Raw genomic sequence first — 14,428 nt, forward strand, 5'->3', positions numbered from 1 at the left:
GCTTTGCTCAGCATCACAACTACAGGCAGGTGCCTGCTGAGCTGCCAGTCCTGCTTGTGCTAACACTGACAGCTTCTGATTGTGCACAAAGACAGAGCCCCTGGGTCAGGAACAGACACACGCGGTCTGAGCAGAGCATCGACCTGACAAACAGCTCGGACAACAGCTATCCCTGGAGCATGTTCCAAGTGTCCCAAGAAAGCACCGCAGCAAGGCTGAGATGGGCTCCAGGAGGCTGGGTCAGATGATTGCAAAAGCCCAAGCTGCCATCCCACTTGCCTTAGCCCAGCCTGCCTCCAAAAAACACATTGCTCACCGCAGCGCCACGGCCAGCCGGGTGCTGCGCTGGGGACAGGCAGCAAAAAAACCCGAGGAAAACACTCCACTGAAGATCAATTCAGGCTCCAAAACGCTGACCATAGACCAGGGCAAGTCTGAAACCAGAAAATGCTTTATTGGAAAGGTACAAAAAAACCAGTCACTGCAGCTAAATTTACAGCAATAAATTACGTTGTGGCTGTCAAGAGAAGTAATGGACACATACACAGGGCTATTCGCCTTACAAACAGGAATCCACATTGCTTGGTATATCAATAATTTATTTTATAATAAAAAAGCAGCACAAAAATAAATATTGAAATGAAATTACTGAGTAACCACAGAGGATAGAATGAGCTGGTGATAAAAAACAACTTAAAACAGAAGACTTCTATCATTAAAAAAATTAAAGCAAGTATCCACCATCTACGGAAACACCCCAGCAGACTGAAATACAGACGAAGGAAAACAAATCCACATTACAAAAGTTTTTCGGTTTTGTTTTGTTTCTTTTTTTTTTCCTTTTTTTTTCTTCTTTTTTTGCCTTTTTTTTTTTTTAAATAAAAACAATCATGACAATGAAGTTTAAATGATTCGAGAGAGAAAAAACTGCCACCTTCTCCTCCTCCCCGGGTCTGAGCCATCCCGTGGCACAGCTCGCCTCCGCCCCGGCCCACTGCCAGCGCCTCGTCCCTCCCGCCGTCCCGGAGCTGCCGTGGCACCCAGGTCTCTGCACTTTGTGGTCTCCTCCTGGCAGATGTAGAGCTGGGCAGGAGCAGAGACGCTGCCTTGTTTCAAAGGGATCTGGAGCTGCCCTGGAGGGAAAGGTTCCCCACTCCCAACAGAGAGCACAGCAAACACGTCTACGAGAACAGAGGTGTCCCTTCCCGACGCCTTCGTCTTCTCCTGCCTCCCACCCAGCCTCGCTTCCCACGTCACACTGCGGATGGGGAACAACCACAGAAAGGCCAGGCCCAGGGGAGAGGATCCCAGCACCCAAAAATCAGAGCCCCCGCTCCTCCTCAGCAGGGTCAGGGGGGACAAACTAAGAGGGGCAGAGAAGGGAGCCATCCACAGTACTGCAGCAGAGACAGGCGGGAGTGCGGCTGCGGGACGCGTCCCGCGCCACCAGCTCCCCACGCCGCGCTCGCCCTGGGCGTCAGGCTGGCAAGTGCAGGACGGAGAGAAAAAAAAACAAACAAAACAAAACAAAAAAAAATTAAAATACAACAGAAACAAACCGAACCCCAGAGGAATGCAACGCGACAACCCCAAGCTGGAGGGCCCTCCAGGGAGGAGGGTGGAGGAGCTGGGTCTCCAACGCAATCAACAGCTTTCGGGTCATTCCTCCCTCCACGTTACCTTGCAATTCTGATCCCTCTGTGGAAGTTTAGCCAGGACATTTCATTCTCCTCCAGGTCACCACCCAGGGAGCCCTGGACTGGCAATTTCTTTTAATAAAGATTTACAGTATCAAACTTGGAAAAAAAATTATTTTTTTTCTTTTTTACGAAAAATCTGTACGATAAAATGTATATAATTATATATTTATATATATATTTCTCTCTCTTTAAATATTTCCACGTGGTCCTTATGGATATCCAATATGGATTACCTACCATGGCTATGGTATCAACAGCTTTAACAACACCCAGGCCTCTTGTTCTTTATCTAGTGACCAGAGATTTAAGTGCCTACCAGCACTAAACTAGCAATCACTTGGACAAGCCTTTGGCACCCTTCCAAGAACTGGAAAAAAAAGAAATACTTGGCCACAAGGGAAGTGCCACATAAAGATATGTTTCTCAACTCATTCCAACAGCAAGAAGACCCCAGGAACAAAGTTCAACCTCTGTCCCCTTCAGTGAGACAGGTCTGATTTCCCCGGAGGGGTGTCAAGGGCAGCCAGAGGGTGTTCCTATCTAGCCAGGAATGTTATGGAGCTCTGGAGCTGTTTTAAAGACTGGAAGCATTTGGGCATTTTCAAGTCAACTGGCCTTTTTCAATAAAGTTTTCATTTAAAGCCCCAACAGTGCCAGGAGTCTCCATTTTGCCTGTTTTTGGAGGCACCTGTAAGGTCTGGGAAAGTGTCCAATGTCTGTGAGCTGGAGAACATGAGAGGACCAGGAAATGACCGTAACATCTTTCTCTTCCTCAGCTTCTGCTGTGGGAGTCAATAACTGGTACTGATACACAGGACATCGATCTGCCTGTTTGGAGATAGGGAGGGAATGGAGGAGAAATGAGGTAACACTAAGTGCCATCCAAACTCTACGTGTTGGAAAATCACTTGAAGGAAACTTCCTGCTCCCCTCCAGAACGTGTGGATCTGGCAGGGGGAACGAGCCTTCAGGAAGCATTTCACTGACACCCTTTCTGGCTCAGTAAAGTCACGGATGTCGATGTTGGGGACTGAATGAGAACCAAGTCTGAGGTTTCTCTTTTCATTAACCTATTTCACAAAGGATCCTCCTGGGAAATCCAGAGACTCTGATGACAAGGTGAAAAAAAAAAAGAAAAAGCAAGCTAACAACTTCTTCCAAAGACAAGTAGGGCTTCACTAAATTTCTACCAACTTACTGCCATTCAAGGCAAGACAAAGCCTCAAACAACAAATTATACTGGGTGTCAGATGCCAGTTCACTGTCCTCTTTCCAACAACGGTAGCACTTGATTATTCTCTTTCAGTCCAAACCACTTATGAATTCTCCGTGATCTTTGTTTCAGAGCCCAAATTCTCTAAGCTCTTCTCCTCATCTCAAAACCTCAGCAATCTCATTCTTTTCTCACCTGCATGAAAACAGGCATCGTCCATTCCATAAGTCTCTGACCTGCCCTACAAAACACACAGTCCCTTACCTTTCCTACTTCAAGAAGAAAAAAAAAAAACAACAACAAAACACACAAACACCAACATAGCTATTTTTTTTTTTACAGTGACCTGGAAACATTCATTGTTTCATCACTGCTGCGTGACAGCAGAATCTCTCCTTTCAGCTTCCCAAATCCTGCCCACTGCCAAGCCAGAAATCCCTCTCCCAAACCACTGCTCAGAGCCAAACAAACGACTTCTCCATCCCAATTCTTCTGTTCCCTACGCACACATTGATTTTCCATCCTGCCCTCATTGTAACTCACCCACTTGCAAGAGAAAGCATCAAGTTTCAGGGTCACATTCACACAGGTTGTCTGAACACTGAGGGTTGTTCACTGTACTCTTTGGATCCCAAATCCAGCATCTGATGTGCTATGGAGAGGGAAAGACTCTTCCAAGCTGCCATCTGACCTCCCCACAGCCCTTCTCTGATCACCAAGGACTGGTGAGCACAGCTCTCTACTAAGGATGCTCATTGCTGACATACCAATGCTTTTATCAAAGAGGAGACTCTAAATTTCTCTCCTCCTGGCTGAATGCTATTGCCCTCTAGTTACACTTCAGTGCTTTAAAAACATCCTTCCAACATCCTCTGCACAAACCCCTTCTCGCAGTGCTGATCCCAGCAGAACTGTCCCACCTTCTCTCCCAGCCAATTCTGCCTCCACCAGTAATACGTGCAGCATTTTTCCTCCTCATCTCCCCTTCTCCTCCTCACCACACTGCTCTTCACAGCATTTACTGTGCCTCCCTCCCTTCAGCTTCAGGTAACCCAGGAAAAAAAAAGCTGCTACTTCAAGACTGCGGATCATTTGGAAGAAATAAACTGCATAAATATATCCAATTCACAGGCACACCTTTGGGAAGGAGCTATCAGGAAACTTGGGCTTGGAATAAAGGAGGCTGCAATGTAGTTTTTTTACAGGCCACACAGGTAATGGGGCATATTAAAATATGTAAAATATATATTTTTCCATATTTTAACAGCATGGATTGAAAACAAAAGGTTATTCTTAATGGGTGTGGTCAGACCCAAGCATTTATCTCCATCATCCTCCCACTCCCATCCACTGTTAGCAGGATGAAATCAAACCCAAAAAGCCTATATTCCTGCCCTATAATATCAGGTGGAAGTGGGGAAGGTAGGGGAGACCCTTCTTACAAGGAGTAGGAGGCCACTAAAGGAAACTCTTTCCCCATACATTCATCTCACATGATGATTTCTACGGTCCATATGTTTCCTGGCTCTTGAGCATCATTCACGAAGACTCCGGAGGCTCCTCAGGTATCTTCTCCCAGCTGGAAAGCTGCCCACAGCTGAGAGGGGTTTGTGGAGGCAGAGGGAAGGAGGAAGCAGATCTTGCAATTTGTACTGCATACAGAGCTCAAATCCTGGACACGAGAGGTTGATGGAGCCACTGAGTCCAGACAGAAGCAGCCAGTTAAGTTCCCTTTGTAGGAACCCTTTGGGTTTGTTTGTTTTTCTCTTTTCTTTTTTTTATATTCTTCTGGTTTTTTGCACTTTTGGAAGAGACTTCTTAAAATGCCAATTCTTGACGTGACCAAGGACTCCGGAACAATGCATAAGAGCCTTATCCCCTCCCCTCTGAAAGGCTGCTAGTTCCCCCCACTGAGGGCACTAGGAGGCTGCTGAAAAGGGCACAGAACTGGATGAGATTTCGGCTGATTTCACGATGGTGATGACACTGGTGGTGGCAACTTTGGTCGGGGTAATAGGCCCTCGCGCCACAGTACGAGCAAAGGTCTGGAGTGCTTCGTACTTGGAGCGCAAGGCATCCAGCTCTAGCTTCATGCTGCTGTTTTCTCTGGCCAGCTTCTCCACCTCTTGCTGCAGCTCAACCCGCTGCCTCTCGAGCTCCTCTTTCTGAGTCACACGCTTGATGCGGCAGCTGGCAGCGTAGCCCCGGTTCTTCAGCGTGCGCCTCCGCTGCTTCAGACGGATGACCTCCTCTTTGGTGAGACCCCTCAGGTGCTGGTTCAGCTCCCGTACGGACATTGACACGAGTTCATCATCACTCAGCACTGGGGCATTCTCTCCTGACTCCTCCTTTACCTGCAAATACCAACAGCACAGGGGTAGCAGCAACCCGACGTGAGCGGATGCTCTGGGCGGCAGAAGGAGAAAGGCCAGCCCTCAGCAATGTGACATCCCTACCTGGGAAGTACTCCTGGTGTGCTGTGGAGAGCACAAGCTCCACTAAAGCATCTGGGTTAAACATGGCAGACATCCGAGCACTGCAATTTTCTGCGTTTGGGTCACCCTCTTAGGTCAGAGAAGGCAGTGATCTTTACACACCCAACAGCAAGATTTCAAGGGGATAAATGTAAAGTCAGCTGAAGCCTTTTTTTGTGAAGTCCTTTGTCAGGACCTGGAATTCATAATGAATGCTAAAGGTGACACCTTATCCCAGCATTATGCTGGGACACCAGTGCAGCATCTCAAAAACAGAATAGCTGTTTCTGTGCAGGGCTTAATTCAGCATTTTGTGGTTTTTTGTTGAAGATTGCTCATTTGAGTCGTGAACAAAACCCACCATGCTTGGCTTCAAGGACAGCCTGATTTGGTTTTGCTGGGGCACAGCATGTAGCAACTGAAGTTACATGAGAAAACCACCAAGGCCTTGCCCTTTCCTCAAGCACATTTGCCACCACCATTATTTTCAGAATCACAAAATTGTTTAGGCTGAAAAACAACATCAATATCACTGAACACAGAACTTTTAGGACACCATCCTTTTGTCTTTTCAGAGACTGCAGGACATAGGGAATGAAGACCCAAAACACTAGAAAGAAATTTCAACCATGCATGAACAGCCCAGGCACAGACGACCACCAAGCTGGTATGTCTGAGGCATTTACTGCCTCATGGATCTGGGAGACACCAGCTGAAAAAGTCCCTTCCCCAGTGCCTCCCAGTCCTGAGAGTAAAAGCAGTTCATTGCCAAGACTGGGAGCACTGGTTTCAGGATGCTGCCAATACCTCCTCTAGTCAGAACTCTCTTGGACAGCTGCTGGGATATGCCAGCCTCCATGCCATCCCAGAAACTTCAGGCCTCTTTCTGGGTAATGCCAGTATTCTTCTACCCTAACCTTTCCTGTGGACAGTGGGAAATTGTATCAGCACCCATTTCTAGGAGTCTCTCGGAATGAAAGAGAACAGTCATGTACGAGCAGCACGGCACAGCTGTGACAGCCTCCCCAGCCACCCAGCACCACCCACTCAGCCTCTTCCCTACCTTTAATGCCTTGTTCGGTTTGGGATTAGTCGTCATAACCTGAGCACAGTCTTCCGGACAAAACTGCTCAGAAATTGCAACTGGAAAAACAAAACAAGGTTTCCAGGTTAATCACGGAGACAAGGGCAAGAAGAAGATACCCAACACACGGCCCAAACCCCCAAATCAAGCACCATTAAAAGAAATAAGCACACAGTTCTTTGAAGCACTGGGATGGATTCAGATATCATTTACCCTATTCAGATCAGAAAACAAGAAACATCTGTTGACAAGTGCATTGCTTTTTAACACCCAGACCTCGTATTTTGCTGTTAACCACACTAAGATGCAGCAGAGAAGACAGGGCAGGGAGGAAAGAAGGACACCCACATTCATCTGTAAACAAGAGTCACACTAAGCATCACGCACCACCTTGCCATGTGCCACCCCTTCCCAAGGGGAGAATGAAGCGTGGCCTCCAAGGCCCCGACACTGGCTCACCTCCCTCTGGAGGCATCCCAGACGCTCCAAATGGCCTATTAGGGACTGAATTGAGAGTTACCTCTGCTCATAAAAGGCACTGAAAAGCCACAAGACAACAACTCCCTTCATTCTCATTTTGATGATTATTAGCTCGGCTCGAAATTGAGCCAGCAACCCAGAGAGAAGCTGCCTGGTTTGTAACCTGCTTCCAGCGCTGTCCCCACCCAAAGGAGACGCTACCAGAAAGCCCAAACAAGAAACAAAAGCCCCCCCGATAATAAAGCCAGGAAGGAGTTCACCTCTCCCAACACACCAAGACTGTTGCTTCCCAATCCTCCAGCCCCAGACTGGCGAGAGCAGACCTGCTTGATTATTTCTAGTGACGTGGAGGCATGTCCATCCACAGCCAGCCCGTCCCCTGCCGTGACACTGCCCTTCACTCTCACCTTAGCCAAGGCTACACCCCTCCGACCAGCTCCCTGCAGAAAATCCACCTGCCCGCACCTCCACCCAACCCCTTCACCCCGTGGCCCAATGGTACCTACCCCGGGAGAGGCACCAGCAGCCGTGCCACCATCACAGCCTCTGCTATGGCTCCCCAGAGGGGAGGGGTGAGGCGCCGGTGCCCCCGACACAGGGCGGCTTCGAGGGCTGCACACCCGCGGCACCGCAGAGCTCCTGTCTGGCGGGAGTCCTCTCTCTCCCCCCACCTTCTCCTGCCCAGCCCAAACCCTCCCCATTTCCACGTCTGCATCGTGTCACACATCCTAATCATTCATGAAAAATCCAGCCAAAGCATCCCAAGCATGATTCCCTTCTGATAGTTGCCATGGTGACCTTGGGAAAGTAGCCAACCCGGAGACAGTCGCCATGGAAACAGAGAAGCCCAAAAGCAATAATGACTTCAGGTCATGTCTGTGCAAAGACATCACGAGGTCGTCGGAGAGTAAACAAACTCATTCATATCTGCAAACAGGGGTGGCGGGATTTGGGGGGTGCAAAGGTGGGGTGTGGGGACCAGTGGGAGCCAAGTGGGTGAAGGTGCCGGCTCAGCCCGTGCTGCTGTCACTTGAATTTTATCAGTCAAGGCACCTCATCATCACACGACTTACATAAAAATCAAGATGAAGAGCAGGAGGGGGAAAAAAATAATCCTGTAATTGCAGAGCTGCATGATACTATCCTAGATATTAGGGAGTGTATTTAGGCGCCTCCTCTATTTTTAAGCCTGAGACAGCACAGCTCTCCATGTCTGGAGGAGGGACAAGGACAGCCGCACAGCACACAAGCCAAGATGCTCCGTGATGAATGGACCACTTACAGCAACTGGTGTGCGCTGCATTTTCTAGAGCATCAGCGAGTCCTTCCCTGCTCTCCTCCAGCACCGAGCCCCACCCCGGGCACACCTCCAGCCACAGCAGCCCCTTGTCTCGCCAGGACAGCAGGAGTGGGCAGGGCACGGGGCAGGGGGGCGAGTCCCAGCCCCCCTGAGCTGCCTCCGACAGCCGGGGATGTGCCCAACCTCTGTCTGCGCGCTCTTCAGAGCACCATCTCCTGCGAGCACAGGCACCTCTCCAGACCCCAGCGCTGCCCTTGCACCGTCCATCGCTTCCCCTCCACACCAGGCATTTACTGCCCACCCCTACCTCCCGGCCGGAGCCGCAGACGCAGGCACTGGCAGCCGGGGGGAAGGAAAAAGCTCCTTGTCTTGGCCGAGAGGTCTCGGAGCAGAGGAGCGCAGAGGCGCTGCCAGTGCGGAGAGGAAAGGGCCGGCAGCCCCCTCCCTGCAGAGGCGCAGCCGGGCCGCAGGCAGTTGGTGCCATAGTTATGCAGTGAGTCACCAGCTGTTTACAGAGTTTGAGCGCTCACATTCCCACAGCATCAGAAACTCTTCCTTCCCTCGGCGGCATCCCCCCTCCCGCGCCGCCCCCATCCCTACAAGGGAAGGGGCGCACTGGCCGCTCGCCGCGCTGCGAACGCCGGAAAAGGAAAGGCAAAAAGGAGGGGGAGGCCAACGAGAGCCCCGTCACACCCACCGACTGCACAAAAAGCCTTTTGATCCTCACCCAGCGCGTCTTCAAAGCGTTTTGTGCGCCAGCCGATGGAAAAAACTGAACGCGGCCGCTTGGCCGCGCGGAGATGGAAAGAAATGTAAAGTATCATGGAAAACAAGAGGCGAGGGGTGAGGTTGCCTCCAGTGGGGGTCAGCGTGAGGGCTCACCTGCCACCCTGAGCAATGCTCCAGCTCTGAGTGATGAAACCCTGCTGGTCACCTGTTGCTCCATGTCACCAAAGCAACAGCTCCTTACCCTGCACATTCCTCAGAGGACAGCACAGGCGTTTGGCTCGGCGTCTTCTGCTGCACACCTGTCTGCACCCACACCAAAACACCCTGGATGGGCCAGCATCCCTCAGACATAGGCTGGGACCCACCCTACTGCACCAGGGGCCATGGCCAGAGCTGCTGCTGACACGGATTAACGAGGAGGTTCAAGGCACCATCAGGAACTGTGATGCCAGACCCTCTTAAGACAAGGGCGGGAGACTGGGCTGGCCTGACCCAAAGGGCAAGATTACATAGAGCAAGTAGAAACACTCAAACAGGCTCAAGTCTCACAGTCAGATATGAGTGCAAGGGTGAGTCTTATCTCTGCAGTAGGTGAAGGCACAGGTGTGGTCTGGGCTCCTCTCGAAACTGATACAGCAACACTTGCAATCCTCACCAACAGTCCTCCAGGGCCTTGGGCCTCATCTCATCTACCAAATCCTTCCCATCAGGATTATTTGGGACTATTCAGCTGCCAGCAAGAAGACACTAAAAATCAGCATGTCATCTCCCTTACATTTGTTACTTACAAAGCAAAACCCCGCAATGAAATCATAAACCACTCTGCAAACAAGTCATACCCAGCAGCGTTCCCTAAACATGCTGCACAGGGGTCTTCTGGGACCCTGCCTGCGATTTGATTATTAGAACCCTTTTAGTCTTTACCCTACTCCTGCCCTTCTTTCCTTAATTGCATTTTCTGCATCACATCTAAAATTAGGAGCTCAGCTTTTTGGAACAAGGACCGCGCTACATCCCTGCTCTGTAAGCAGTACGACACATTCCGAATGCCACATCAATAAAGCAGCAAGTAGTATTACACCAACTGTGAGGGGAAAAAGCTTTTCCAGAGCTGCTCCACGCTCGTATTTACAGCAAGTGTTTTGACTGTGGGTTACATAAAGAGCCCTTGTAATTCTGCAATAAAGTTACCCATTGACAGCCTTGCCAACGCCCTCTCCCTCTCTCAGACATCTCCTATGCCTCCTGCAGCATCCTCCCAAAAACCTGGAAGTCTCCAGCTGACATCCTAAGTCTGACAGTCTCGGCTTAGAGCATCTAGCGATCCCAGTTCCTTCGCTTTGAAAGGGAAAGGCAGCAGAAAGCCTGACTCAGGCAGAGGTAGGACAGAGCTTTCCACACAAGGCTTGCAATTAAGAAAGAAAACATGCCAGAGTGAGATTTCAGACTTTCCACGCTACAGGGCTTTCCAAACACATTACACATTAAGGAATTACTATAAAATCACTGCCGACACCCAACAACTGCAGATGAACTTGAATTTTAAAACTCTTTCTACACCAAAAGACAACCCCGGCCACAACACGAGTGCCTGGCAGACAGCCCTTCTGGTGTTTAGCTTCCATCCTCACACACATACAGCAAACTGAAAACATGCAAGCCTCACCTTCCGCCAGGCCAGCGACGACTTCCCGAGGGCAGAAAAACAGCGCAAGGTTCAAGCGGCGGCAGGGATCTCTGCCATCACGTCTCAATTCGGCACCGGCAGCTACGCAGGGAATACTCTACTCATTCCCAAATGCAGCCATTTAAATCCTAGGCAGCTGTTGAAATTTCTCGTTTATCCTCAAGTTGCTCCCAGCTCCAGAGCGCTAGCCAAACGGATGTGCCTACCACGGGTAACATCTGAGCTGACAGGTGAAGGCAACTACAGATGCTTAAATTCTCATCGCCGTGCCTCTGCCGCTCGGAGGCACGACACGGATTTCCAGCACATTGCAGCATGGTAGGCAGAGCACCATCCCTCTCCCCATCACTCAAAAAGCCATTCTCCTGCTCTGACAACCTTCACACATCCTGTAAGGCAGACTGACGCTTGTCACTCATTTGTAATGAGAGCGGGGAGGGACGGGCTGGTGGTGTGAATCAGAGAGTAGAGAAGCATATGCGAGGCAATATATTTGACATGAAGAGAGAGAAGACACAAGGAGGGGGTGAGTCACTGTTTACTGTTCTAGAGGAGCTCCACGCAGCCCTCGCCCAGCTGGCCAGCTTTCCATTTCCCTTATGGATCGGAACCAGCATCCAGCAGCAAAGGGGAGATTCAGGAACCTTCAGAGCACATTTGAGAGCTGCCAGGACACAGCTCTCTGAGGCACTCTCTGGGGAAGCCTGGACATGGATCAGACAGTCTTCAGTGCTTTGGTAAACAACCTAGTCAGAAGCTGCAGAGAGCCTGTGGTTAGGGAGCAGGGATACAGAGCACCAGGCGGGTATGTCTGTGTGTCACCTCTGAAAATTCATGGAGGAGGAGGCTTACCGGGAAAGGTATGCGACAGCCAGCCCTGGTACTGACAAGCTTACAGCACTTTTTCCATCACGTGCTTGTAAAACGCGGTGACAGAGATATACTGGAATTACACCTCAGCATCACCAGCCCAGAGATGCAGCTCCCCAGCCGGACAAGCTGAGCCACCAAGCAACAAATAACTTTCCTGGATGCACAGCCAGACCCCGGGGCAGAACTGGGATTGGGATTCCTAACTTTGCTGCTCCTGACCCCAAGTGCCAGCCATCAAGTCAGAGATCTTCACTAACTGTAATAATGGAACATAGCAGCATTGCTATTTGGCGTCCTGCAATATTGCAAAGCAGTGGGATCCACTCTGCAGCCCGTTCCTCAACTCAGGAGCACAGTGCCAGGGTAATTGCTCTCATTACTGCCTTCCCCCAGCCCTTGTGCTGATGGTCACAGAGCACTGCATCGCTTGTGCTTGCTTCATGCTTGGAAGACTCTCTGCCCAAGTTTGAAGATAGCCTCAAACAATAGCTGAGACAGAAGTGGAAATTGCCTGTTCATCTCTACAGGGTGCTGAGCCTGAAACTTCCTGATAATTGAAAGTGCTAGCACCGCTCAAGTATTTCACAGCTGGATGTTTACAAAAATGATCAGCGAGCGAGCTTATCCCGCAAACCCCCGACTGCCGCAGGGGCCAGCGCTCCCAGCTGTCCTTTCTTCGCTTCCCAAACATCTCACACAGCTAGAGATTTTCAATACCAAGTCCTGCAGCACATTCCATGCCATTAATCATCTTCCAATGCTGATGGAAATCAGAGGGTATCAAGCTGATCTGTACTTTTCCCTTTCAGGAGGCACACAGCAGTACTGAACTCCATGCCGCAACAGATTGCTGAGACGGGCGACGGCGCAGAAATGACATAAAACATGACAAAGCACGCTGTCCTTGACAGGCAAGCAGGGGGAAAAAAATAAAAATAAAAAAACCCAACAAATTTCTATCTCTGGTTCAGAAACAGTTGTGAAGCAAGGCAAGAAGCTGGCGTAATACAGCCAGAAACACTTAACAGGGCTCCAAGCCCTGTCAAGCTCAGAGCTGGCAGAAGCGGGCAGGGTGTCCTGACGGCCAGAGTCACCGTGTGCCCAACCCTGCGGCAAGTGCCCGTGGCTGCTCGCCGGCAGCCGCAGGTCCGGCAGCCCGGCCGGGCGGGAGCAGAGTTAACTCCGGGGCCGCGCAGCCCTGCCTGCCATTGGGCAGCCGCGGCGTCCATCAGCCCGAGGAAGTGACTGCACGAGGAAGGCTTGAGGAAGGGCTCTCGGCAGGCAGCACCGCGGACACACACGGAAGGAGAGGGGGGAAAGAGCGGAGGGACGCACGCTCCTTTCATCAGTGAGAAAAAACCAGCAGGTAAACTCATTCGCTGCTAGAACCCCGACAGCACCAGGCGCTGGGCTGGGGCGCAGGGCTGCGTCCGCCACAGGGCTCACAAAAACTGAAAGTGCAAGAAAAAGGCGTGCAGCTTTTCAGGGAAACACTTTGCTCTCACTGGCTCCCTCCACCTTCCGCAGTCCCAGCTCAGCTTTAGGCACGCTGGCAAAGGAGGGGGCGGCCAGGTGAAAGCGAAAATGGAGGCCTTTCCCTTTTCTGTAACAACTTTGCCCAAAGGGGGCTCGTTCCTAATTTGAGACCTCATGGCCTGCTTTCAGCAGAATCTGTAAAATAAATCCTCCGCGGAGAAACCCACGAGGGAGGGGAGCGGGCTCTCAGCCCGAGGAAGAGGAGGAAGGAAACAGACCCTGACACACTGTGAGAGTTTGGCGATCTCAGTTCCCGTCGCTCGTGGCCTGGATGTTTCCCCACCTTATGCCGCTGCCGTCACGGGGAGGTTGAAGAGGTTCCCCCCACCCACCTCCTCACTTCTGATTAAATCCCCAAACCGTCCCGCACCCACCAGACAGTCACGCGGCACTGCCCGCTCCCGGAATGTCACCGTCCCCTTTCCTCCCACGGCCAGTCCCGGGCGGCCGCGGAGCACCTCGTTTGCAGGGCGGCCCCATGCACACGCATCCCTCCCTCCCCACAGGCTCCGGGACCAGCCCGAACACACCACGCACCTCTCCCTCTTTCCACCCGACCAGCAGCTGTGCTCAGCAGAGATAAGCCCCCCACCCGCCGCAGCCCTGACCCCCAGCCCATCCGACGGGCAGCGGCGCGCCCGCCTGGCATTTCCCGGTGGCGGCGGCTGCTCCTGCCCGATAACCCGGGGCGGACAGCGGATCACGAAGCCGCCACCACGCCCGGCCAGCGCCGCACGCCGCGGCCACGCTGCCCGGCCCCGGCTGCGCCCCGGCTCCCTCCGTACTACAAAAGCTGCTATTTTTAGTCGGCGGAGCGCGCGGCGTCACAACAGGTTTCCTCACATGTATTTTAAGAGCCATTCAAAGGCAGAGGCAGGCAGCGCGCTCATCCTCGGGGGGAAGAAAAATAACAACAAGAGACAGGGAAAGCATCACCCCGGCAAACACCCAGGGGACCCCCAGCCCCGTGTCCCCGAGGGTGCGGGGACGCTGCCAGCCCCGTCCCACGGGGGTTCAGCGGTGCCGGCTCCGCACTGGTGCGAGGTGACAGGGAAGCTGTGACGGCGGGGCCGTCGCGCCTCCGCCCCGCGGGGGCTTCGGGGGCCGCTCGGCGGGGGCGGGCGGCGCTCCCCGAGCCCCCCTCCCGCTCCCCCACGGCGGGGCCGCCGCCGCCCGCCCCTCGCCCCCCGCCGGGCCCCACGTGCGCGCCCGGCCCGGCCCGGCCCGGTGCGAGGGGCGGCGGCACCACGTGCCCGGCGCGGTGGTGACTCAGCACTTTTACCTCCGCCGCCCCGCCCGCCCGCGCCCAACCGGACCCGACCGGACCGAGCGGGACCCGGGCCGGACCCGGG

General features: G+C 52.4%; 2 protein-coding genes across 8 annotated transcripts in view; one reads left to right on the forward strand and one right to left on the reverse strand.

The window, feature by feature from the left end:
* Positions 1–14,428, reverse strand: part of MAFK (MAF bZIP transcription factor K) — a 14,762-nt gene continuing 334 nt past the window's right edge. Inside the window, exons 1-3 of one of the 6 annotated variants that reach the window (XM_084216821.1) lie at positions 10,647–10,740; positions 6,451–6,530; positions 1–5,267 (exon numbers count right to left, since the gene is read on the reverse strand). In XM_084216821.1, coding sequence (XP_084072947.1) covers positions 4,833–5,267; positions 6,451–6,486 — 471 coding nt within the window. In that variant the 5' untranslated portion in view covers positions 6,487–6,530; positions 10,647–10,740 and the 3' untranslated portion in view covers positions 1–4,832. Of the gene's footprint in view, positions 5,268–6,450; positions 6,531–7,457; positions 7,555–8,233; positions 8,254–8,558; positions 8,692–8,978; positions 9,017–10,646; positions 10,741–14,428 lie in introns of those variants that run through there. The other 5 variants (XM_084216823.1, XM_084216822.1, XM_084216824.1 and 2 more) reach the window with 5 other exon arrangements.
* Positions 11,614–14,428, forward strand: part of LOC311160225 (lysosomal alpha-glucosidase-like) — a 16,779-nt gene continuing 13,964 nt past the window's right edge. For both annotated transcript variants that reach the window (XM_084216815.1, XM_084216814.1), the window contains exons 1-2: positions 11,614–11,903; positions 12,350–12,906. The gene's annotated coding sequence lies outside the window, so the exon portion shown is untranslated. The remainder of the gene's footprint in view (positions 11,904–12,349; positions 12,907–14,428) is intronic.

The sequence above is a fragment of the Fringilla coelebs genome (genome assembly GCF_963513975.1).
Source record: "Fringilla coelebs genome assembly, chromosome: 16".
Taxonomy (NCBI): domain Eukaryota; kingdom Metazoa; phylum Chordata; class Aves; order Passeriformes; family Fringillidae; genus Fringilla; species Fringilla coelebs.